The sequence below is a fragment of the Tachyglossus aculeatus genome, chromosome 13, assembly GCF_015852505.1.
Source record: "Tachyglossus aculeatus isolate mTacAcu1 chromosome 13, mTacAcu1.pri, whole genome shotgun sequence".
Lineage (NCBI taxonomy): Eukaryota > Metazoa > Chordata > Mammalia > Monotremata > Tachyglossidae > Tachyglossus > Tachyglossus aculeatus.
Window position 1 is genome coordinate 18,237,137 of NC_052078.1, and position 26,428 is coordinate 18,263,564.

The window sequence follows — 26,428 nt, forward strand, 5'->3', positions numbered from 1 at the left end:
ATTGAAACATTAGGACACGATAATCAGTTTAACCACCCTAGTCTCATGGTCCTACATTTGTCCCATCTGGCTGTTCTTGGAGAAAAACAAAGTGGTTGCTAGGCTTTCCTTTCCTCCCTCAAATTCCTAATCTTACACTGACAGCTGAACTGAGTCATCAGATCAATTCTGTTACTTTGTGGAAATGCAGTGAGCTCTCTGGGCCTTTTGATATGATCTTGATAGCAGGCAAAAATCGCAACTTTTTTTTAAAACAGTATTTGTTAAACACTTACTATGTTTCAGTCAGTCATGTTTATTGAGCACTTACTGTGTGCAGAACACTTTACTAAGCACTTAGAAAGTAAAAAACAGCAATAAAGAGAGATCATCCCTATCCACAATGGGTTTACAGTCTGGAGGGGAGGAGTCAGACATCAAAACAAGTAGACATCAATATAAATAAGTAGAATTATATATACATAAGTGCTTTGGGGGGAAGGGGAGGAGAGCAAAGGGAGCGAGTCAAGGTGACATGGAAGCGAGGGGGAGCTGAGGTAAAGGGGGCTTAATCTGGGAAGGCCTCTTGGAGGAGGTGCACCTTCAGTAGGTCTTTGTAGGGGTAAAGAGTGATTGTTTGGTGGATTTGAGGAGGGAGAGCATTCCAGGGTAGCAGTAGAACATGGGCCAGGGGTCAGCAACGAGACAGGTGAGATCGAGTCACAGAGAGAAGGTTAGCACCAGAGGAGCGGAGTATGCAGGCCGAGATGTAGAAGGAGAGAAGGGAGGTGAGGTAAGAAGGGGCAAGGTGATGGAGAGCTTTAAAGCCAATAGTGAGGAATTTTTGTTGGATACGGAGGTTGATAGACAACCACTGGAGATTTTTGAACACTTTTCTAAATTCGGGGGTAGATAAGATAATTAAGTTGGACACAGTCCATGTCCCATGTAGTGTTCACAATCCTAATCCCCATTTAACAAATGAAGTAACTGAGGCACAGAGAAGTTGTGACTTGTCCAAGGTCACACAGCAGGCAGGTGGTAGGACTGGGATTAAAACTGAGATCCTCTGGCTCCCAGGCCTGTGTTTTTTCCATTAGCCCATTCTGCTTTGTTTTGGAATTTAGGGATGTAACGCACTTGTCGCCACAATGTGGAGACTGCTTTCTCGTTTAATTAGATTACTTAGAGAAACGAAGTAAGAAAGAAGTCTTCTACTCCTATCCTTCTCCATCTCTTCTGAAATTTGGCCAGGAGTCATTAGACGGGAAATTTGTAATGGTTGGCAAAACTGATTTCAAAAGAGAACTCTTAATCTCTGAAACTTTGAGCTGGGTCTGTCCTTTTTTAGAGGGTGGAGGTTCTCTGGTTACCTTTTTGATTTTTCATGAAGTTTTACAGAGGCCTTTTTGCAAGATTGGTGTCATTGAGAAGGAAGCATCATTGCCCATCAAAAGCTAATCAAATGAATATCACAAAGTGGAGGTGGGTGGTTATCTGCAGTGCTGTTAAATTTTTTAAAAGGTGCCCATACCTTATTGTTACCTGTTATCACAAGGCAAAAGGACATGCAAGCTAAAGGAACCCATAGGTCAGGCCTAGCACTCCTAGTAGCTCGTGAAAGATACTTGGCCTATTTATGTTTGCCTGGATTGCTGTTTTAAAACAGCTTCAATGTTGATGACATTCCCCCAGGTTTTCCAATTATCTAAGAGACTCTTAAGGTTTATTGGTTCTGTTATATCAGGAATTATTTTTAGTTTGGAATCAGAGTAATGTGTCCCCTGTTAAACCAATCATTGACAGTGACATCATCGTAGAGAGATTCTCATCACAAATATTTCTTCAGCGTCCACTCTGAGCAGAACCCTGTATGAAGTGCAGACAAAGTTACATGCATTGCTGAACTGTGGGGACTGATCCCCAAGAGCCTGTTTTAGAACCACTACCTTTCAGGAGATATATATATATATATATATATACAAGATCTCTCTCTCCCTCTCTCTCCCCATCTCTCTCTCTCCCTATCTCTCTCTCTCCCCCCTCCCTCTCTCCTTCTTCCCCCCTTCCCCCCCTTTCCACCCTCTTCTCCCCCTCCCTCGACTCTCAACATTCCCAGAAGGAGATTTGTCAGTCCTGGCTGGTTTTCAGAGCCCCTAGAACAACTCTCCCTGACTCCTGTCCCCTAATAGATTGAGCATTGGTACCACATGATCTGGACATGAGGTAAGCACGAGACACAGCTCCCTTACCTTGAGGAGCTAGAATCCAAGCTAGAATATGCCCCAACCGCTGCCTTCACACCAGCATGTTCTGAGCCTCCTGGATGTTTGGCTTGATTAAGAAAAAGAATCGGTTTTCTAGGAAACATGTTGCAGACAGTGAATGAAAGATGATATATTTTAGCTATGTACTTCTCGGGCATGCACTTAGCACTTGGGAGAATACATAAGCTGTAAAAGGGGGAAAAAAAATGTGCCCTCAAGTAGCTTACGTTTATGGGAGAGGCAGACACAAAATTTACAGATAGGAGTTAAAAAAGAACGGAAAGATGAATACATGTGTGCACGTGCTGAACTAGGAGGGTATGAGAGTGCTGCTGATGGCTGTGTGCGTAAGTCCTAAAGTGAGTAGTTGGAGGGATATAAACTTCATAGAAGAAAATTAATTAGGATTCACCTCCTGGATGAGTTGGGATTTCAGAAGGGCTTTGAAGATGGGGAGAACTATTGTCTGATGGATTTGAAAGGGGAGGGAGTATCAGCAGAGTGGAGGCCATAAGCAAGAAGCAGGAGAGGTGGGAGAGAGGGATCGAGGAGCAGAGTGGCCTAGCGGAAAGAGCATGGGTCTGGGAATCAGAGTACCGGAGTTGTTTATTTTTTGTTGTTTTTAATCCCAGGTCAGCCACTTGCCTCCTGTGTGTCCTTGGGCAAGTCACTTAACTTCTCTGTGCCTCCATTTCCTCATCTGTAAAATGGGGATTCAATCGCCGGTCCCCTACTTAAAATGTGAGTCACATGTGGAATAGGGACCGTGTCTGACCTGATATTCTCGTATCTACTCCAGAGCTTAATACATAATGAGTCCATAACAAATACCACCCCAGCGATGGTTCAGCATAGAGCACAGACTAAGGATTGGTGAAGGAAGAGCAGAGATAGGGAGGCATGGGAGAGACTTCGGAGGAGTTCACATCTTATGGGATTTAAAATTGTTGGTCCGGACGTCAGCGATAATGGGTGGGAGGGCACTGGAAAGTTTTAGGAGAGGGAGTTAAAAGACCTGGAAAAGTAATTGGTGGCTATGGGTATGGGGGTCAACGAGGGAGGAAAACTGTTGCTGAGCGAAAGAGAGTGGAATTATAGCAGGCCAGGGTGAATTTAAAGTAGTAGAAATTGGTGTGGTCTCTGGATTTAATAATAAAATGATATAGATAATAATATAATGATGGTGTGTTTTGGAATATTTACTATGTCCTAAAAAGTGGGGTAAATACAAGATAATCATGTTGGACACTGTCCCTGTCCCATGCAGGGCTCACAGTCTAAGGTGGAGGGAGCACAGGTATTTTATCCCCATTTTGCTGATGAGGAAACTGAGACACAGAGATGTTAAGTGACTTGCCCATGGTCACACAGCAGGCAAGAGGCAGAGCCAGGGCTAGAACTCTGGTCTCCTGACTGCTGGTTCTGGTCTCTCTCTCTACCAAGCCACAGTGCCTTTTACACCAACGCACTCTGCAGTAGCAGAGGAAGCGGACTGTGGGGTGATCCAAAACTGAGCTTGCTGGTGTGAGATTGACCGTCAGAGATAAGGGGAGGGAGTTGGCTTTGGTAAAAGGCAAAGTTAAGGGCAAAGATTTTGATTATGGAGAGGGGAGGGACAATGTGGAGTCTAGGTAGGGCATGATGGTTTGGGACAGTAGGGGAGGGGCTAGAGTTTGAAGGCCTCTGTGGGTGTAGAGGGCAGATATGAGTAGGTGTTGGGTGAGTGGAGAGAGGGGATTGGAGGAAACCTTAAGAAGGAGCAATTGGATTAGGAAAACTTGTTCTCTCCAGTCTTAGTCCCTGTAGAAGGGAGAAAAGGCATATGGGCATCTCCTGGGGCCGTATATGCAGTTAAAATGGAAATGTCATGAAGTTTGATAAAATGTCTGTAATTTTATCAAAACACTCATGACTCACCTGAAATTGTATTTTTTGCCTGAAAACTTGTTCCACGAGAAGTCTCCTCCCCTCCTTAAACAGCCACTCTCTCTACCCGCGTGGGCATCAGTGGCATTGGCATCTCCACCCAGGAGTTCTCTGGGAGAGTTCCCTCCTTGGGAGAAAATCATGAGCTCCCTGCAGTGACTTGACTCTGGCAAAATAATTCCTGCAGACTCTTTTCATCCCTCAGGATTACGTGAAACCCGTCGACACTTTCCAGGCCTTTGTTTCTGTGGAAGAGGGAAATCTTGGAACACTGCAGGGAGCCCATCCTCACCCAGCAAACCAAAATTCAGTTGGGTCCCAAGTTGCTCAGGAATCAAAATGGATCTTTGAGAGCGAAAAGACACAAGGGAAAGGCAGCAGGTAAGAGCCCCACTACAGTTGGCGCAGGCAGTGGCATGGGAAGAGCCCTCATTTCCCCTGTCCACCCTTTCCTCCGCATCGACTATGTGCTTGGTTGTGTTCCCCTTAAGCAGTATGATATTCAACCCAACCCCACAGCACTTATCCTGTAGTTTACTATTTCCTCTATCTGTAATTTTTACTTCAATGTCTGTCTCCCCCGTTAATTGTAAGCTCCTTATGGTCAGGGGGCGTCTCCCTTTGCTATCATATTGTACTCTCCCAAGTGCTTAGAACAGTGCTCTTCACATAGTAAGGGGTCAGTACATATTGCTGATTGATTTATTGAGAGGAATGGTTTGGAAAAAGTCCAGGACAAAAGCGATCCAGCTCCCAATTTCCCATCTACTCCTTCCTGCTCCTTGTCTTCCACACTGTTAATCCCAAGACCCGCTCTATTAGGAAATCAAAGCTCCCTCCAAGCGACATATGGGCTGGGTGGGGTGAAAGCCTATAACAGACAAGCGGTTTCCGATTTCTTTTTGCACGATGATGTTTTGAGGAGTAAGAGTCTGAGGCTGTGGACAGTTTGTCAGACTATCCCAGGGAGCTTACAGTTTTCTTCCAAGTTTTAGAGGGCCTGTTAACACTGAGTCACACCAAAAATGATACTCTAGAGCTCTCTTCTGATAGGATTAACATCTGAAACCACTCACACTGTTTCCACAGAGGGAAACTTTAACACAAAAAAGTGGTCTCCTGCATATTAAAATAATTAAATGTAGCTATAATCTGCAGCTTTTCTTTCCAACGTGTCGTACTTCTTCCAAATTTAGTTCTGCCGGATCCTCAGTTGAGGGTGTTTTCAAGCTACACCACTATTCCCTTTGATGTTTGTGTTTTTTTCCTATTAGTGCATGTTCACAAGTTTAGGAACTAATGTAAAAGTGTTTCTCATCTGGTACAAGCAAAGGTACGTGAGCACTGCCTCCGATCCTTTGGTGGTGAAACAGGCTGACCAGAATTGGAAAGCACAGGTTTGGTTGAGTAATTCTCTCTGGTTGTATCACCCCAGATTGGCGACTTTATCTTCCTTAATTTTTCCTTTCCCTTTAGTTTCCACCTACTCTTTTCCTGAATTTGGATTCCATTTGGTCACAGAGACCACAGGAAATTTAATTTAAGGATCTATCAGAAGTCATGTTGTGTTGCTCATTTTTCAGGATATGGTCTTGTGCTCTTCATCATCTTTACAGCTACCTTCATTTAGTCTGTGTGTCACGATCTGGAGATTTTTTTTTTATTTAACCTGAGCGATAGTACTGCTCCCATGGGGAGCACTTCAGTCTCCCAGCTTCTGAACTTTAACTCTTTATTCTTTCTTACCTGATCCCCTGAAAACATGACTCCATACACATTTCCTCTTGTAGCCTTTAGCAGCATTGCTTAGTCACTTGGGGCTGCCCTCTGTGAATTAGTACAACACACTGATTCCACTGAGCTCCATACAGATGCATTGTTTTTCAGTCATAGGAACCATCATTCATAAAAGTATGAGCTTTGCTGTCTCCACCCCCTCCCCCAGCTTTTCATCTCTTTTATTTCTCAGTCCAAGGAATCATTTACAAACTTAAATGTAAACCCCTCTACTATTAGCAAATGGTTCCTTCAGCTCAGGAAATGACCGACATATGGCTAAATATAGTCTATGCCCTTCACAATACTCTGAAACTTATCTATTGCAATAATCAATTTTCAATTCTCTGGGAAAATTAACTCATGATTGAAAAGACTAGTTCCTAGGCATGGAAATTTTCTCTGCACGAAGTTATGATGTGGACTTTTTTACATGCAGATATATAAGTCCACTCCAGACTTAAAGTGAAGAATGAGTGACAGTACTTTTATATTAGTCTTTTGACTATCAGAGAGAACAACCTAGAACTGGCTCTTACCCCTCAAAATACATCCGACATTTATTATTGAAAACTGCATGTTAACGTTTGCGGGCTCATGAAATGCAAATGCAGTTTTGAAAACTTGGAGAGAAGTCATTTGAAATGCATGCCTCAACTGCAGGAACTAGGCATGGTATTATTAAGTGAAATTAATCTTCTGCATTCATGCAACAAGGATGTTGTTTTTCATAAAATCCTCTACTAGTCATTTTCGACCAATCAACACCTGGCCTGCCGCTCTCCCTGAGGCCCAGCAGAAGGGTTGGGGAGAGAGCCAACTGGAGGGCATTACAAGGTGGTGGAGGAGTAAATTGGGGAGAGGTTGGCCGAAACAAGACGAAACCCGGCTCTTTGCTCCACACACTCATTCACCCTCCTGCTTTTCCCTTCCCATACTCCTGGGCTGGTTCTCTCCTTCTGCCTCTAAGTGCAATACTCTAAAGCACACTTTGATCCAAAAAACTGGGCGGAACTTGATTTTCTTTTTTTGAAAATTCAGAGGCTGTTGTGTTAGGTCTGATCAGAATACGGGACTAATGTTCTTATGGTCTTAATATTTTTTAAACTATAAAGAGTTTACTGTCTACTTTTGCTCTTCCATACTTAGGGAATGCTGTTGCGTATGTGGACTTAAAAACTTAAGGTGCTCCAAACATTCAGTGAACAGTTCCTGGGACTAGCAAGATTGTCCGTGTGCCTTTTACTTAACGTAGAGAATTAGAAATTGTTCTTTCACGGTGGTTGTGATCAACAGGCTTGGGGTTTTAATTCCAGTATCTGCCCTTGTACTTCAAAAACCCAGGTTACACCTGTCTACGTGGTTTGTTTTGTCGTCTGTCTGTCTCCGCCTTCTAGACTGTGAGCCCATTGTTGGGTAGGGACCGTCTCTATATGTTGCCGACTTGTACTTCCCAAGCGCTTAGTACAGTGCTCTGCACACAGTAAGTGCTCAATAAATACGATTGAATGAATGAATGAATGCCTCGCTCCCCTCCCCCTTTCTTTTCCTTCTTTTTTATGATATTTCTTAAGCGCTTGCAATGTGCCAGGCACCCCCCCCTCCTCCTCCTCAGAGACCCCCCTACATCCCAACGTTGCTGGCCCCCATCACTTAACTAGTTCGAACATCTATTCTTAGAAATTAATAGTCTCTTTTAGTTTCACCTATTTATTACAGTCTCTCGGAGACCAAGAAAGGCCAAGAGATTCAAGGATATTTTCTTGAGCAGAAAGAGAAATGTAACAGATTTGGAAATAATAGCGTATTAATTACAGGTTAATGGTTTCGGTTCATTTCAGATGCCTTTAGGTTACTGCTAGCTCAGGGAAGCAGTTAAAAAAAAAATCCCTCACCATTTTTGGAAGGTGAAGGGAATCGTGCTTAAAGACGTGGTCGTCCTTGAGGGGGCTCAGAAGAGAACCAGGATGTAACGTATAAGGAAAGAATAAAGGAACTGGGATTATTCACTCTGGAAATAAGAAGGCTGTGGGGCAGTTTTTCTTTTTTAATAGTATTTGTTAAGTGCTTACTATGTGCCAGGCACTTTACTAAGCACTGAAGTAGATACAAGCTAATCAGGTCAGAGTCCCTGTCCCACGTGGAGCAGACAGTCTTAATCCCCTTTTAACAGGTGAAGTAACTGAGGCACTGAGAAGTTAAGTGACTTGCCCAAGGTCATACAGCAGACAAGTGGCTGCTGTGAACCGGGATTAGAACCCTGGTCCTTCTGACTCGAAGGCCACGCTGCTTCTCAGGAATCCAATATCGGTCTCCCGGAATATGACAGACCCTTACACAGAGGATGGTCCTAAAGGCAGAAACAAGCAACTACCAAGATTAGGCTACGTATAAGAGACAAAATTCCTAGATTTGTTAAACTTGGGAAAGAACTGCTGAGGGAAGTTGAAGAATCTCCTTCTCAAGGCAGCTGTAACTGTAGGGTCAGCTATTTGGAACAATTTACGTGCGATCTTGCCTACAGGGGGGTAAATTACCAGTATGTGACCACTCGGTCCAGCCCTGAAATTCATTCATTCATTCATTCAATCGTATTTATTGAGCGCTTACTGTGTGCAGAGCACTGTACTAAGCACTTGGGAAGTACAAGCTGTGTGACTTTGGGCAAGTCACTTAACTTCTCTGTGCCTCAGTTCCCTCATCTGTAAAAATTCCATGATCTATCAAGAACCTCTCTGCTAGAGTAAATAATAATAATGGTGGTATTTTTAAGCGTTTACTATATGCCAAGCACTGGGTTAGATACAAGGTAGTCAGGTTGTCCCACATGGGGCCCATAGTCTCAATCCCCATTTTTACAGATGAGGTAACGGAGGCACAGAGAAGTGAAGTGACTTACCCAAGGTCACACAGCAGACGGATGGCGGAGCCGGGATTAGAACCAATGTCCCTAGAACATCCGCTGGTCGTAGAAAAGATTTAATGTGCTCTGCACACAGTAAGCGCTCAATAAATACGATTGATTGAATGGATGAATTTAATGGTAAGAGACAAACTGAGAATGTGGGTTTAATATCATGCGACAAAGTTGGCTAAGCTTTGGGGAGCTTTGTTGGGTGTGTTGAAAGGCCTTTTATCATGCCTGAGGAGGAAACAGGTAGCAAGATGAATTGATCGGTCAGTCAGCAGTATTTATTGAGCACTCACTGGGCAGAGAGCACTGTACTAAGTGTTTGCGAAAGTGCACTACAGCAGAGTTGATACCAGGACCTTTGGGTGGCAGCAGTATCCAGTCAGGGATCACAGGATATTTTTTTTTTCCTCTCTTGGGATTCATTCTTGTTTGATGTGCCTTTTGTCACATAGCTTTGCCAATCTGACATCCCATCAATTTGCATTGTAATTGAAAGGGTAAAGTGCAGTTTGCGAATCCAGGACAGAAGCAACTGTCATATGTAATAATAGTTTGAATCCAGTGTTGCTGACCACGGGGAAAATGAATTCCAAAAAGGCATCTTTCATTGTGAGTATATGCTTTTATCATTTCCTTCTGTGTTCCAGTTCATTTTCAGAGTGTGGCCCTGCTGGCCAAGCCCCTATGGGCCAGCCCTAAGCTTATCTCCCAGATTAACTCTTCAGAGGGTTATTGCTGTAGCTAAATTCCCCTGCAATGGACCCAATCAGTTTCAGTATAGGGCCTCATGGAAAAGAAAAAAATATAGATCCAATTTCAAGTATCGACAACATTCACAGCCCAGCGCTTAGAACAGTGCTTTGCACATAGTAAGCGCTTAATAAATGCTATTATTATTATTATTCACACATATGCTCTAGTGAAGAGAACACAGGCATGGGAGTCAGAAGGACCTAGGTTCTAATCCTGGTGACCTTGGGGAAGTCACTAAAATTCTCTGAGCCTCAGTTACATCATCTGTAAAATGGGGATTAAGTCTGTGAGCCGCATGTGGGACACAGACTGTGTCCAACCTGATTAACTTGTATCTACCCCAGTGCTTAGTACAGTGCCCAGAACATAACGAGCGCTTAAGTACCATTAAAAAAAAAAAAATGCAAATGGAAAAATTCACAAAACAGTGACATCTGGTCTTGGTTCTCCTCAGGTTAGTGTTATCAAGGGCCAAATGCTTAAAATAGTTGCTCCCTTTCAGCTTGTGCAAATCAATTTGGTCTTGGCTTTGTGCTTAAGTGTGATACTATGGTGAATTGCAAACAAAATGATGAATGGATATATCTGTATACAAAGTAAACAGACCAAGTGGAATTGGAGGTAGTCTTTCATCATGAAGAATGAAAGGGATTATCAATTGACAAATCTGATTTTCCAACATCTTCATGAAACTGTTGAAATGGCAGTGTCTGTTTCTTATAAGCAGCTCCATAGGGCAGAACAGTTGTTGTCCTGTTGAGTGGTTTAACTAGTGAGTCGTCACACCAAAGATGTTGGGATAGTGTAGCCGAGGGCCTATGCCTCAGAATGAACTAGTGGTTTTCAAAGTTGGATTGTTTTAGGTTTTTATAGTCTGAGAGGCCTGAAAATGGCTGACCAGGCACAAATTAAACGCATCTGCCATTACCTTTCTCAGGAACTCTTAGAGGTTATGTAGAGAACCACAGTGGTCATAGAAGTCGACTTTAAAAAAATACAAAACACATTATGGGTGAAAAATAAAATGCTCTTTTTTAATCAGGCTCATATGTCCAGAATCACGTTTTCTTTCATATTCGTCCAGGAAGGAAACATAAAACGGTTATCCAACCTGACACGTGCTCGCTTGTGAATTCCTTCAGATGACTTAAAGAATCCCTGGATTAAATAGACTCTTTAGGTAGGAGAGCCTCCTTGGAGAAAATGGGCGTCAGTCAGTATGATTATCTATTTTTATGACCTATGGCCTGCAAGCTACTATTTGGCAAGGATCATTCTTTTTTACTCGGCATAGTGCTTTGCACAGAGTAGACATTCCAATACTGTGGATGACTGTGAAGATGGACATATGGAGAGAAACGACCGTGGGGTGCATTGCACACGGTGAGTGTCTGAAAGTGTGATCCAGCGTGCATTTCTGAGTACCAGAGGACCTAGAAAGTAGTTTCCGATAGAGTGGAGTCGGTTCACTTTGTGTCATCCATATGATGAGAGTGGCTGTTTGATCAGAGTCTCTGATGAGACACGAGGAAATTGTAGGGATTTCCATATAATTGAAGGGCGGGCTGATAGGTCGGCCCAACAGAACCAGTGAAAATGCAGAGCGGAACCTTGAATCCTGAGCTGAAATGGAGGCAAGTAGAAGGGACAGGCATTTGAAACCATATAACATGGTAGCTGGGTCAACTACTTGCTTAGTTAAGTCCCCAGGGTGAAGGGACAAGTGATGGCAGCTTACAGGAAATTGTGGGCCTTGAGGATGGGGCCGGACGCCAGACCTCTCCTTTGCCTGGGCTGACAGGGGTGGGACCGCTGCCGACCAGCAAAGGGCCGGAGCAGGGACACGCTGCAGCCCGGTACTAAAGTAAAATAATAAAACTGAAGTGCGCGAGCTCAGAGCAAGTGAAGAAGAGCCGCAATTTTCCGGCCCCTGAGCTACGTTGTAACAGCCAGAAGTGTTGGTTTCAGACACCGGTGTTATGTGAGACCACAAGGACACCAATGGATCCAGCCAAGCTCCTTTTTTATGGTATTTCTTCAGTGCTTACTAATGTGCCAGGCACTGTACTAAGCACGAGGATAGATATAAGATAATCATCATCATCATCATCATCAATCGTATTTATTGAGCGCTTACTATGTGCAGAGCACTGTACTAAGCGCTTGGGAAGTACAAATTGGCAACATATAGAGACAGTCCCTACCCAACAGTGGGCTCACAGTCTAAAAGGGGGAGACAGAGAACAAAACCAAACATACTAACAAAATAAAATAAATAGAATAGATATGTACAAATAAAATAAATAGAGTAATAAATATGTACAAACATATATCATCATCATCATCAATCGTATCTATTGAGCGCTTACTATGTGCAGAGCACTGTACTAAGCGCTTGGGAAGTACAAATTGGCAACATATAGAGACAGTCCCTACCCAACAGTGGGCTCACAGGTGGCCTGTATACATATATACAGTGCCTGGCATACAGATGGTATGCCAGGCACTGGATAGGTATAAGATATAAGATAATCAGGTTGAACACAGTTCCTGCCCCACACAGGGCTTACAGTCTTAATCCCCAGTTTATCCCCGTTTTACAGGTGAGGTAACTGAGGCACAGAGAAGTTAAGTGACTTGTCCAAGGTCACAGAGCGGACAGATGGTGGAGCCGGAACTAGAACCCAGGTCCTCTGACTCGGAGGACTCTGACCCATGCTCTATTGATTAGGTCAAGTGCACTGCTATCACTCCCTCAGTGTCCTGGAGTTCCCCACCCTGTGCTCTTATGCGGGCAAGCAGGTTGGGGTAGTGCACTAAGCAACGGGCAGGGAATCGAGCCATTTTGGTGTTCTATTCCTGGCTCCAAAACTAATTTGCTAGGTGTCCTTGAACAGCTCAATCATCATCATCAATCGTATTTACTGAGCGCTTACTGTGTGTAGAGCACTGTACTAAGCGCTTGGGAAGTACAAATTGGCAACATATAGAGACAGTCCCTACCCAACAGTGGGCTCACAGTCTAAAAGGGGGAGACAGAGAACAAAACCAAACATACTAACAAAATAAAATAAATAGAATAGATATGTACAAATAAATTAAATAAATAATAAATAAATAGAGTAAAAAACCCACAGGAGGGTTGGGGAGAGAACAGTAGTTAACTTTAAGGCCCTACTGAATGCTTGGTGGTCTTTACATTCCACCTGAAGGATGGACTGCAGCCAGAATGATTTCAGTTCCTAAACTTCCCTTTTTCAGACCATTAGGGATGGTTTCATTAAGTGCACTGCGGCACCGTGTGCGTGAACGGCAAATGCAGCCGAAAGGACCCTGGTGGTATGAAAGAGTTAATGTTCCCCTTAAAAGTGCCTTCTTAACTACCAGGGAGAAAACTTGGGCACTGGAAGAATTGCTAGCCACCGAGTCCAAGTCCTGGTCTCTTTTTATTAAAATCTCCTTGGTTTTATCAGGGCTGACTTTTGAACAATTTTAAATCACCTTTTTAAATTGACTCCCAATTAAGGGTCTTTAAAGCCCATTTTAAATCCGAAACCTTCTTCCAATTTTTTTACTTGTATCCCAACATAACGTACAACTCAACTATTGTTTTCTCTTTGGATTTGTTCGCAGTCACATGCAGCCGGCATTATATTGTCAAGGCTCTCTCAACTCTGTATTTTCGTGTAAGATCTCTGAGACCTCTCAATCCCACCACGCTCTGTCCTGGAGAATACACAAATAAACTGAGAGCAGACTGGACCGTTCACTTGCTCCCCAGCTAATAAGCACTGACTTACATTTAGAATCGTGTTGGTTCAGCAACCTTAATTAAAACCATAACCTGGCTTGCATATTCCCATCCAGATAGTAATGAGGTCTGAAAATAGAAGCAGTAACCTTGTGGTTTTATTAGAAGCCTTTCAAACGGGAGTTATGGAAAAGGAACCTATTAGTGAGGGTGAAATTTATATGAGCTATTTGGTAGACCTTGCAGCTCTCGAAGATTTGTTAAGCATCCTTCCGTGCCAACTGCTCCCGCAGTTTGCTCAGGCTCCTTTGGCAGGATGTTCCTACTCCTCCATCCCCTTTGTTGCTCTAGTTAATTTCCAAATACAGATTTTGCATATTCTGATTAGGCAGGTGGAGAGTTAGCCTTCTTCTCCCGCCCATCCCATTCGTTCATCTATCCATCCGTCCACCCCTCCATCCAGTTTTCCATCAACAGGCAAGGCAGACATCGGTCTCCCGACTTGGCCATCCGTAGTGTCGGAAAATTTACTGATGACTGGGCTGTGTCCTGAACAGATTGCTTTTTTGAAAGCACCACAGGAAACATTGATCCCAAATGGCAAGATTTTTGCCTCGAGTAAAATGTCAAATATCTGAAGCAAATAAGAGGTAAAAAATGTGCTGAAATTGACGGCAAATTTCTAAGGAGCAGTGCAAGAGATACACAGAGTTGTCCTAATTTGACAAGTCTCTGGCTTGAGGAAATAATCACCGTGACAGGAGGCAAAAAAAAGGGCTCTAAATATTTTCCTAAATCTTTTAGTGGTTTCTCGCTAAAGAAAATAGGATTCATTCTTATCAGGATCATAATCTGGGTGCCGTGTATTTTTCTATTATGGTCACTGAATATAGTCGATAGATTTTTATTTTAAGCCGAACTACAGCAAAATAAAAAATGAGTTTAGAGAAGAAAATGCTTTCAAAACTGAAATTAGGGACAAACTTGAAAGTTGGAAAGCCAAAGATTTATCTCTAGGAAACAAAATTCGTCTCTGACTTCATTTTAGAGACCGACTCTGTCTCCCCGTAAGATTTTTGTCTTTCAATGTACCATTTATTTCCAACCATAGTTCAAATGAATAATCGTAAATCAACATTTCATAGGGTTAGGGAATCACTGGGGTGTATCCCGTCCCCGCACAGAAAACAGATGGAGATGTTGCAGAAAGAGTAACCCTATTTCTGAGGCAGAACGAGTCTTTTAAGGTGTAGTGGAGCAGGAACAAGAAGTACTTTAAGGAGTAATAAGGTCTGAAAAGCTTTCCGAAGTATTAGGGTTTTTAATTCAGTATTAGCCTTCCCAAACTTTACTGCAGTGAATGGATCCAAATAGAAGTAGGCGGCACAGATTACACAGGCCCCATAGATTTAAATTCATTCAATAGTATTTATTGAGCGCTTACCGTGTGCAGAGCACTGGACTAAGCCCTTGGGAAGTACAAGTCGGCAACAGATAGAGACGGTCCCTACCCAACAACGGGCTCACGGTCTGGAAGGGGGAGGCTTTGAGATCAATCAATCAATCAATCAATTGTATTTATTGAGCGCTTACTGTGTGCAGAGCACTGTACTAACCGCTTGGAAAGTACAAGTTGGCAACATATAGAGACAGTCCCTACCCAACAACGGGCTCACGGTCTGGAAGGGGGAGGCTTTGAGATCAATCAATCAGTCAATCAATCAATCGTATTTATTGAGCACTTACTGTGTGCAGAGCACTGTACTAAGCGCTTGGGAAGTCCAAGTTGGCAACACATAGAGACAGTCCCTACCCACCAGTGGGCTCACAGTCTAAGGGACGCACTCGAGGGTCTTTGGTGACCCTGACAGAGAGGCTGCTGCCTTGAGCTGCATGTACAGCATCCCTCCGGAAATACGGCGTCCGCCTGTCTCTCTCGCCGTCATTCATTCATCCAATCGTATTTATTGAGCACTTCCCGTGTGCAGAGCACCGTGCTGAGCGCTCGGAAAGTACAATTCAGCGGGAAAGAGAGACGACCCCTGCCCACACCGGGTTTTACTGTCTAGAAATCTGTCTGTCACACACGCACCGTTGGAGTTGATGAGCCAACTGGTACTTCCCAAGCGGTTAGTACAGTGCTCTGCACACAGTAAGCGCTCAATAAATACGATTGATTGATTGATGGATTGAGCAGGCTTCTCGCCCACATCCGGCAGGTGTCTGAGTCCGTCCATCCATCCGTCTGTGTTCCGGCCCGTGGCCGGCAAGGGGGAAGAGAGAGGAGCGGGGGCCTGGCCTGCCCTGGCAGGTGGGTAGGGCCGGGTGAGGAGGGGAAATCAATCAATCAATCATATTTATTGAGCGCTTACTGTGTGCAGAGCACTGTACTAAGCGCTTGGGAAGTACAAGTTGGCAACGTATAGAGACGGTCCCTACCCAACAGTGGGCTCACAGTCTAGAAGAAACAGGATCGGGGGCCACAGCCACGGGCGCAGGAGGGTCTCACTGCCTGGAAGCCATTGCCAGAGGGACCCAGGCCGGGGGGAAATCGAGGCAGGGAGGTTCCCGGGCCGGCACCGGGGGGACCGAAGCCGGGCCCAACCATTCATTCAATCATATTTAGTATTAATAATAATGGCATTTATTATTATTATTAATAATAATCATAATGGCACTTATTAAGCTCTTACTATGTGCAAAGCACTGTTCTAAGCACTGGGGGGATACAAGGTGATCAGGTTGTCCCACGTGGGGCTCACAGTCTTAATCCCATTTTACAGATGAGGTAACTGAGGCACAGAGAAGTTAAGTGGCTTGCCCAAGGTCCCGCGGCTGACAAGTGTCGGAGCCGGGATTCGAACCCCTGACCTCTGACTCCAAAGCCCGTGCTCTTTCCACTGAGCCACGCTGCACTTACTATGTGCAAAGCACTGTTCCAAGCGCTGGGGGGGATACAAGGTGATCAGGTTGTCCCACGTGGGGCTCGCCGTCGTCATCCCCATTTTACGGATGAGGTCACTGAGGCCCAGAGAAGTGACTGGCCCAGAGTCACACAGCTGGCAATTGGCGGAGTGGGGATTTGAACCCCTGCCCTCTGGCTCCCAAGCCCGGGCTCTTTACTACTGAGGCACGCGGCGGCTTCGAGCGCTTTATTCATCATCATCATTATCAATCGTATTTATTGAGTGCTTACTGTGTGCAGAGCACTGTACTAAGCGCTTGGGAAGTCCAAGTTGGCAACATAGAGAGACAGTCCCTACCCAACAGTGGGCTCACAGTCTAAAAGGGGGAGACAGAGAACAAAACCAAACATATTAACAAAATAAAATAAATAGAATAGATATGTATAAGTAAAATAAATAAATAAATAAATAGAGTAATAAATATATACAGGTGCTGTGGGGAAGGGAAGGGGGTAAGATGGGGGGATGGAGAGGGGGACGAGGGGGAGAGGAAGGAAGGGGCTCAGTCTGGGAAGGCCTCCTGGAGGAAGTGAGCTCTCAGTAGGGCCTTTATTGAGCGCTTACTGTGTGCAGGGCACTGTACTGAGCGCTTGGGAAGGACAAGTCGGCACCATAGAGAGACGGTCCCTACCCAACAACGGGCTCACAAGTCTAGGAGGGGGAGACAGAACAAAAGCAAACATACTAACAAAATAAAATAAATAGAATAGATATGTACAAGTAAAATAAATAGAGTAATAAATATGTACAAACATACATACAGGTGCTGTGGGGAAGGGAAGGAGGTAAGATGGGATGGAGAGGGGGAGAGGAAGGAAGGGGCTCAGTCTGGGAAGGCCTCCTGGAGGAGGTGAGCTCTCAGTAGGGCCTTTATTGAGCGCTTACTGTGTGCAGTGCACTGTACTGAGCGCTTGGGAAGGACAAGTCGGCACCGTAGAGAGACGATCCCTACCCAACAACGGGCTCACAGTCTAAAAGGGGGAGACAGAGAACAAAACCAAACATACTAACAAACAAAATAAAATAAATAGAATAGATATGTACAAGTAAAATAGAGTAATAAATATGTACAAACATATATGCAGGTGCTGTGGGGAAGGGAAGGAGGTAAGATGGGATGGAGAGGGGGAGAGGAAGGAAGGGGCTCAGTCTGGGAAGACCTCCTGGAGGAGGTGAGCTCTCAGTAGGGCCTTTATTGAGCGCTTACTGTGTGCAGGGCACTGTACTGAGCGCTTGGGAAGGACAAGTCGGCACCGTAGAGAGACGATCCCTACCCAACAACGGGCTCACAAGTCTAGGAGGGGGAGACAGACAACAAAACCAAAAATAGGGACGCGTGTGTGTGTGTGTGTCCCTCCCCCCGGTTGTGGATTCGCGGGGGCCTTGTCCCCTCTCCCCTGTCGTGTTGTCAACCCCGCGCCCCTCCCAACTTCTCCAAAACGCTTCGCAATGTCTGGGAAGTGCAACGGGGTGAAAACAAGCTTGAGACGTGGGTGACCAAACAGGTTTGTCAGTCGCTTTCTAAATCCTTAGGGGCGGGGAGCCCCCCCCCACCCCCACCCCTTTTATAGATCTGGGAAGGCGTCAATGCCAGTCCCAGGATCCAGAAGAGAAAACGGGAAAATGCGGAAGATGCGAAGGAGCGAGTGATTTTTTTTTTTGGTTTCCAATCCATGCACCAGATAGGTATCGATATACATTCATTTCATTTCGTTTCATCGTGTTTACTGGGCGCTTCCCGGGTGCCGGGCAGTGGACTGAGCGCTTGGGAAGTACCTGTCTCGCAAGACATCGGCGTTTGGCCCAGTGAGGTCTGAAGTACCTCCTTGTAAATATTGACCGTGGCCATCTTTTCATTTCTGGGCGCGGTGCGGTGCCTGGCGGAGCGGCAGGTTAGCCACGGGGGCGCGGGCCTGTAATAATAATAATAATAATGGCATTTATTAAGCGCTTACTATGTGCAGAGCCCTGTTCTAAGCGCTGTGAGTGTGAGTGAGCTCCCCATCCCCCCCCCTCCTTACCTCCTTCCCCTCCCCACAGCACCTGTATATACGTTTGCGCAGATTTATCACTCTATTTTGCCTGTACATATTTTTATCACTCTATTTTACTCGTACATATTCCATTTATTTTATCTTGTCAGTGTGTTTTGTCGTCTGCCTCCCCCTGCCAGCCTGCGAGCCCGCTGTTGGGTAGGGACCGTCTCCAGACGTGGCCAACTTGGGACTTCCCAAGCGCTTAGTGCAGCGCTCCGCACGCAGGAAGCGCTCAATAAGTACGATTGAATGAGTGAATTTATTTTATTTGTACCTATCTATTCTATTTATTTTATTTTGTGAGTCTGGTTTTGTTCTCCGTCTCCCCCTTTTAGACTGTGAGCCCGCTGTTGGGTCGGGACTGTCTCTCTATGTTGCCAATTTGGACTTCCCAAGCGCTTAGTATAGTGCTCTCTGCACGCAGGAAGCGCTCAATCAATACGATTGATGATGATGATGAATGAGTTGATGAATGAATGGATGAATGGATGGATGAATGAGTGCCCCAGCGTGTTGGGGGGGGCGGGGGAGGGGAGGCCTCCGCGCAGAAAGAGGGTGGGGGCTTGTGTTAGCCCTCAGGAGATGCGCACAAATTCCCTCCCCGGCCGCAGAAGGCCCGAGCCGGGCAGCGGACCGGTCAATCAATCAATCAGTCGTATTTATTGAGCGCTTACTGGGTGCAGAGCACTGTGCTAAGCGCTTGGGAAGGACAAGTTGGCAACATCTAGAGGCGGTCCCCACCCACCCACCCACCCACCAGTGGGCTCGCAGTCTAAAGGAGCGGTCCGGTCGGATGGTGTGGGGCCCCCCCTCCCCGCCGGGGACGGACGGACTGGGGGGCGTCTCGCCCGAAGCCGGGCACTGTGCTGGACGCCCCCCGCGCGCGCTCCTCCGCCTCGAGGGGCAGGGCCCCAGCGGGCAGCCGAGTCGGGCCCAGGGCCGGTGCCCCAGCCGGCGGCCTCTTCCCCGAGCGGACCCCCCCCCCCCTCTCCCAAGGAGGGTGGCCTCTTCCTGAAATCGGGAATTTGGGAACCGCGGCCGGGAAAGCGGCCCCCGGGTCTTCACTGAGCAGGAAGAGCTCGGCCAAATCGGTAAGCGGGCTCCCCCACCAACCAGCGTCCGTCCCCCGGACAAGGTTGGCGGTTTGTGCCTGCATCTATATGTCTATATGTTTGCACATATTTATTACTCTATCTGTTTATTTTACATGTACATATCTATTCTTTTAGACTGTGAGCCCATTGTTGGGTAGGGACTGTAGATATGTATATATGTTTGTACATATTTATTACTCTATCTATTATACTTGTACATATCTATTCTTTTAGACTGTGAGCCCACTGTTGGGTAGGGACTGTAGATATGTAAATATGTTTGCGCATATTTATTACTCTATTTATCTATTTTACTTGTACATATCTATTCTTTTAGACTGTGAGCCCACTGTTGGGTAGGGACTGTAGATATGTATATATGTTTGCGCATATTTATTACTCTATCTATTTTACTTGTACATATCTATTCTTTTAGACTGTTGTTTGCGCATATTTATTACTCTATTTACCTATTTTACTTGTACATATCTATTCTTTTAGACTGTGAGCCCACTGTTGGGTAGGGACTGTATATATGTATATATGTACATATTTATTACTGTATTTATTTTACTTGTACATATCTATTCTTTTAGACTGTGAGCCCACTGTTGGGTAGGGACTGTAGATATGTATATATGTTTGTACATATTTATTACTCTATCTATTTTACTTGTACATATCTATTCTTTTAGACTGTGAGCCCACTGTTGGGTAGGGACTGTATATATGTTTGTGCGTATTTATTACTCTATCTGTTTTACTTGTACATATCTATTCTTTTAGACTGTGAGCCCACTGTTGGGTAGGGACCGAGGATATGTATATATGTTTGCGCATATTTATTACTCTATCTATTTATCTGTTTTACTTGTACATATCTATTCTTTTAGACTGTGAGCCCACTGTTGGGTAGGGACTGTCTCTGTATGTTGCCAAGCACTTAGTGCAGTGCCCTGCACACAGTAAGCGCTCAATAAATACGATTGATGTTGCTGATATTCTATTTATTTTATTTTGTTAGTCTGTTTGGTTTTGTCCTCTGCCTCCCCCTTTTAGACTGAGTCCGTACATATTTATGACTCTATTTATCTATTTTACTTGTACATGTCTATCCTATTTATTTTATTTTGTTAGTCCGTTTGGTTTGTCCCCTGCCTCCCCCTTTTAGACTGTGAGTCCGTACATATTTATGACTCTATCTATTTTACTTGTACATATCTATCCTAATTATTTTATTTTGTTAGTCTGGTTTTGTTCTCTGCCTCCCCCTTTTAGACTGTGAGCCCGTACATATTTGTGATTCTATTTATTTATTTATCTATTTTACTTGTACATATCTATTCTATTTATTTTATTTTGTTAGTCTGTTTGGTTTTGTCCTCTGCCTCCCCCTTTTAGACTGTGAGCCCACCGTTGGGTAGGGACCGTCTCTCTATGTGGCCAACTTGGACTTCCCAAGCGCTTGGTCCAGCGCCCTGCACCCAGTAAGCGCTCAATAAATACGATTGATTGATTGATTTTATTTTGTTAGTCTGGTTTTGTTCTCTGTCTCCCCCTTCTAGCCTGTGAGCCCACCGTTGGGTAGGGACTGTCTCTCTATGTTGCCAGCTTGGACTTCCCAAGCACTTGGTCCAGCGCCCTGCACACAGTAAGCGCTCAATAAATACGATTGATTGATTTTATTTTGTTAGTCTGGTTTTGTTCTCTGTCTCCCCCTTCTAGACTGTGAGCCCGCCGTTGGGTAGGGACTGCCTCTAGATGTTGCCAACTTGGACTTCCCAAGCGCTTGGTCCAGCGCCCTGCAATCAATCAATCAATCGTATTTATTGAGCGCTTACTATGTGCAGAGCACTGTACTAAGCGCTTGGGAAGTCCAAATTGGCAACACATAGAGACAGTCCCTACCCAACAGTGGGCTCACAGTCTAAAAGGGGGAGACAGAGAACAGAACCAAACATACCAACAAAATAAAATAAATAGGATAGAAATGTACAAGTAAAATAAATAAATAAATAGAGTAATAAATATGTACAACCATATATACATATATACAGGTCCTGTGGGGAAGGGAAGGAGGTAAGATGGGGGGATGGAGAGGGGGACGAGGGGGAGAGGAAGGAAGGGGCTCAGTCTGGGAAGGCCTCCTGGAGGAGGTGAGCTCTCAGCAGGGCCACAGACTGGGCTCTCAGCAGGGCTGCACCCATTAAGCGCTCAATAAATACGATCGATTGATTGATTTTCTTATGTTAGTCTGGTTCTGTCCTCTGCCTCCCCCTTCTAGACTGTGAGCCCACCGTTGGGTAGGGACTGCCTCTAGATGTTGCCAACTTGGACTTCCCAAGCGCTCGGTCCAGCGCCGTGCACCCATTTAAGCGCTCAATAAATACGATCGATTGATTGATTTTCTTATGTTAGTCTGGTTCTGTCCTCTGCCTCCCCCTTCTAGACTGTGAGCCCGCCGTTGGGTAGGGACCGTCTCTATGTGTTGCCGACTTCTACTTCCCAAGCGCTCGGTCCAGCGCCCTGCACCCAGTAAGCGCTCAATAAATAGGATTGGTTGATTGATGGATTGAGCGGGGCCGGAGGGCCGGGCCTCCTCTCCTCTCCCCTCCCCTCCGTCCCCTCCCTTATCCGTCCCGCCCCTCGCCCCGCCCCATCGGGGGCTCGTGGAGCAGTAAGTAGTAAAGCCGATGCGCCTTGTCCCCCCGCAGGCACCCAGGCGCCGGGGCGTCCACGCCGCGGCCCGCCCAGGCCATGAACGCCACCATCGTGTTGGGCCAGCTGGACGGACACCTGCTCTTCCAGGGCGACGGGGACGGCGTGGACGGGGAGCCCGAGCGGGCCGGGCCCGGGGGCCGGGGGGCCCCTCCGGAGCCCCGCACAACCGCCGGCAAAGACAGCCTCAGCCTCCGGCACCGCAGGGCCGGGTAAGTGGCCCCGAACCGACGCGGGAGCCAGCCATCCATCCATCCATCCATCCATCCATCCATCCGTATTTATTGAGCGCTTACTATGTGCACAGCACTGGACTAGAAGCGCTCGGGAAGTCCAAGTTGGCAACCTAGAGAGGCGGCCCCTACCCAACAGTGGGCTCACAGTCTACAAGATATATGAAAGATAATGATAAAAGATAAAAAGATAATGATAATGGCATTTGTTAAGCGCTTACTATGTGCAAAGCACTGTTCTAAGCGCTGGGGAGGTTACAAGATCAATCAATCGTGTTTAGCGAGCGCTTACTGTGTGCAGAGCGCTGGACTATAAGCGCTTGGGAAGTACAGGTTGGCAACATAGAGAGATGGGCCGTACCCAACAGTGGGCTCTCAGTCTAAAAGATATATGATAGAAGATAATGATAAAAGATAAAAAGATAATGATAATGGCATTTGTTAAGCGCTTACTATGTGCAAAGCACTGTTCTAAGCTCTGGGGAGGTTACAGGATCCATCAATCAATCGTATTTAGTGAGCGCTTACTGTGTGCAGAGCGCTGGACTAGAAGCGCTCGGGAAGTCCGAGTTGGCAACCTAGAGAGACGGCCCCTACCTGACAGCGGGCTCACAGTCTAGAAATAATAATAATAATCCATCAAGCAATCGTATTTATTGAGCGCTTACTGTGTGCAGAGCACTGGACTAAGCGCTTGGGAAGTCCAAGTTGGCAACATCTAGAGACAGTCCCTACCCAACAGTGGGCTCATAGTCTACAAGATATATGATAGAAGATAATGATAAAAGATAAAAAGATAATGATAATGGCATTTGTTAGGCGCTTACTATGTGCAAGGCACTGTTCTAAGCGCTGGGGAGGTTACAAGATCCATCAATCAATCGTATTTAGTGAGCGCTTACTGTGTGCAGAGCACTGGACTAGAAGCGCTCGGGAAGTCCGAGTTGGCAACCTAGAGAGACGGCCCCTACCCGACAGCGGGCTCACAGTCTAGAAATAATAATAATCCATCAATCAATCGTATTTATTGAGCACTTACTGTGTGCAGAGCACTGGACTAAGCGCTTGGGAAGTCCAGGTTGGCAACATAGAGAGACAGGCCCTACCCAACAGTGGGCTCACAGTCTAAAAGATATATGATAAAAGATAAAAAGATAATGATAATGGCATTTGTTAAGCGCTTACTATGTGCAAAGCACTGTTCTAAGCGCTGGGGAGGTTACCAGATCAATCAGTCAGTCGTATTTAGTGAGCACTTACTGTGTGCAGAGCGCTGGACTAAGCGCTAGGGAAGTACAAGTTGGCAACATATAGAGACCGTCCCTACCTGACAGTGGGCTCACGGTCTAGAAATAATAATAATGATAATGATGGCATTTGTTAAGCGCTTACTATGTGCAAGGCACTGTTCTAAGTGCTGGGGAGGTTACAGGATCAATCAGTCAATTGTATTTAGTGAGCGCTTACTGTGTGCAGAGCGCTGGACTATAAGCTCTTGGGAAGTACAAGTTGGCAACATAGACGGTCCCTACCCAACAGTGGGCTCACGGTCTAGAAATAATAATAATAATAATAACGACATGTTAAGCACTTACTATGTGCAAAGCACTGTTCTAAGCGCTGGGGAGGTTACAAGATCAATCAATCAATCGTATTTAGTGAGTGCTTACTGTGTGCAGAGCGCTGCACTAAGCGCTTGGGAAGTACAAGTTGGCAACATAGACGGTCCCTACCGAACAGTGGGCTCACAGTCTAGAAATAATGATAATGATAATGGCATTTGTTAAGCACTTACTATGTGCAAAGCACTGTTCTAAGCGCTGGGGAGGATACAAGATCAATCAGTCGTATTTAGTGAGCGCTTACTGTGTGCAGAGCACTGGACTAAGCGCTTGGGAAGTACAAGTTGGCAGCATATAGAGACGGTCCCTACCCAACAGTGGGCTCACAGTCTAGAAATAATAATAATGATGATGGCATTTGTTAAGCGCTAACTATGTGCAAGGCACTGTTCTAAGCGCTGGGGAGGTTACAAGATCAGTCAATCAAATTTAGTGAGCGCTTACTGTGTGCAGAGCACTGGACTAAGCGCTTGGGAAGTACAAGTTGGCAACATAGAGAGATGGCCCCTACCCAACAGCGGGCTCACAGTCTAAAAGGGGGAGACAGAGTACAAAACCAAACAGACTAACAAAATAAAATAAATACAATAGATATGTACAACTAAGATAAATTAATAAATAGAGTAATAAACATGGACATACATATATACAGGTGCTGTGGGGAAGGGAAGGAGGTAAGATGGGGGAATGGAGAGGGGGACGAGGGGGAGAGGAAGGAAGGGGCTCAGTGTGGGAAGGCCTCCTGGAGGAGGTGAGCTCTCAGCAGGGCCTTGAAGGGAGGAAGAGAGCTAGCTTGGCGGATGGAGGGCAGAGGGAGGGCATTCCAGGCCCGGGGGAGGACGGCGGGACAGGCGAGAACGAGGCCCGGGGAGGAGATTAGCGGGGGCAGAGGAGCGGAGGGTGCGGGCTGCGCTGGAGAAGGACGGAAGGGAGGGGAGGTAGGAGGGGGCGAGGGGATGGGTGGATGGATGGACAGCCCTTATAGCCCGGGGTGAGGAGTTTCTGGAGGTCAGCCCCCACCGGGACCTCAGCCCCAAGGCCCGATCCCTCCTCGGGATCGTCTCGTTTGGGGGGCGAGGGGCTCGGGGCCCGACTTGTCATACTCTCCCTGCGGGGTGGGAGAGTGGGTGGCATTCCCTCCCCGGCGCCCCCAGCCCCGCAATCAATCAATCAATCGTATTTATTGAGCGCTTACTGTGTGCAGAGCACTGGACTAAGCGCTTGGGAAGGCCAAGTCGGCAACAGAGAGACAGTCCCCACCCAACATCATCATCATCATCATCAATCGTATTTATTGAGCGCTTACTGTGTGCAGAGCACTGTACTAAGCGCTTGGGAAGTCCAAATTGGCAACATAGAGAGACAGTCCCTGCCCAACAGTGGGCTCACAGTCTAAAAGGGGGAGACGGAGAACAAAACCAAACATACTAACAAAATAAAATAAATAGAATTGATATGTAGATATGGGCTCACTCCTCCTCTCCCCGAGCCGCCGGTCTCGGAGGCCCGGGGGATGGCAGGTGCGGGCTTGGCAGTCAGAGGGCGTGGGTTCTAATCCCAGCCCCCGCCACCTGTCAGCTGGGTCACTTTGGGCAAGTCACTTGACTGCTCGGTGCCTCAGCTCCCACATCTGTAAAATGGGGGTGAAGGCCGTGAGCCCCACGTGGGGGGACAACCTGATCACCTTGTGTGTCTCCCTCCCCGCCCCCAGGGCTTAGAACGGTGCTTCGCACATAGCAAGCCCCCCAGCGCTTAGAACGGTGCTTCGCACATCATCATCATCAGTCGTATTTATTGAGCGCTTACTATGTGCAGAGCACTGTACTAAGCGCTTGGGAAGTCCAAATTGGCAACATCTAGAGACAGTCCCTACCTAACAGTGGGCTCACAGTCTGAAAGGGGGAGACGGAGAACAAAACCAAACAGACTAACAAATAAAATAAATAGAATAGATATGTACAAATAAAATAGAGTAAAAAATATGTACAAACATATATACATATATACAGGTGCTGTGGGGAAGGGAAGGAGGTAAGATGGGGGGGATGGAGAGGGGGACGAGGGGGAGAGGAAGGAAGGGGCTCAGTCTGGGAAGGGGGGGATGGAGAGGGGGACGAGGGGGAGAGGAAGGAAGGGGCTCAGTCTGGGAAGGCCTCCTGGAGGAGGTGAGCTCTCAGCAGGGCCTTGTAGTAAGCGCCTAACGAGTACCATCACTGTTATCCCCCTGGCAGGCCAGGCGGCCTTCCCGTTGGGGCCGCGGAGGTTGCCCGTTTGTCAATGGATTTGTTTATTTAAAAGGGAGACGAGCCCCCGTGCCCCTGCCCGGTATGAGCCCACTGTTGGGTAGGGACCGTCTCTCTGTGTTGCCAACTTGTCCTTCCCAAGCGCTTAGT

General features: G+C 46.2%; 1 protein-coding gene across 4 annotated transcripts in view; it reads left to right on the forward strand.

Moving 5' to 3' along the window:
• The first annotated feature begins 3,996 nt into the window (after positions 1 to 3,996).
• Positions 3,997 to 26,428, forward strand: part of MKX (mohawk homeobox) — an 83,848-nt gene continuing 61,416 nt past the window's right edge. The window contains exons 1-2 of one of the 4 annotated variants that reach the window (XM_038755488.1): positions 3,997 to 4,553; positions 22,177 to 22,392. In XM_038755488.1, the coding sequence (XP_038611416.1) occupies positions 22,220 to 22,392 (173 nt within the window). In that variant the 5' untranslated portion in view covers positions 3,997 to 4,553; positions 22,177 to 22,219. The remainder of the gene's footprint in view (positions 4,554 to 22,176; positions 22,393 to 26,428) is intronic. The other 3 variants (XM_038755489.1, XM_038755486.1, XM_038755487.1) reach the window with 3 other exon arrangements.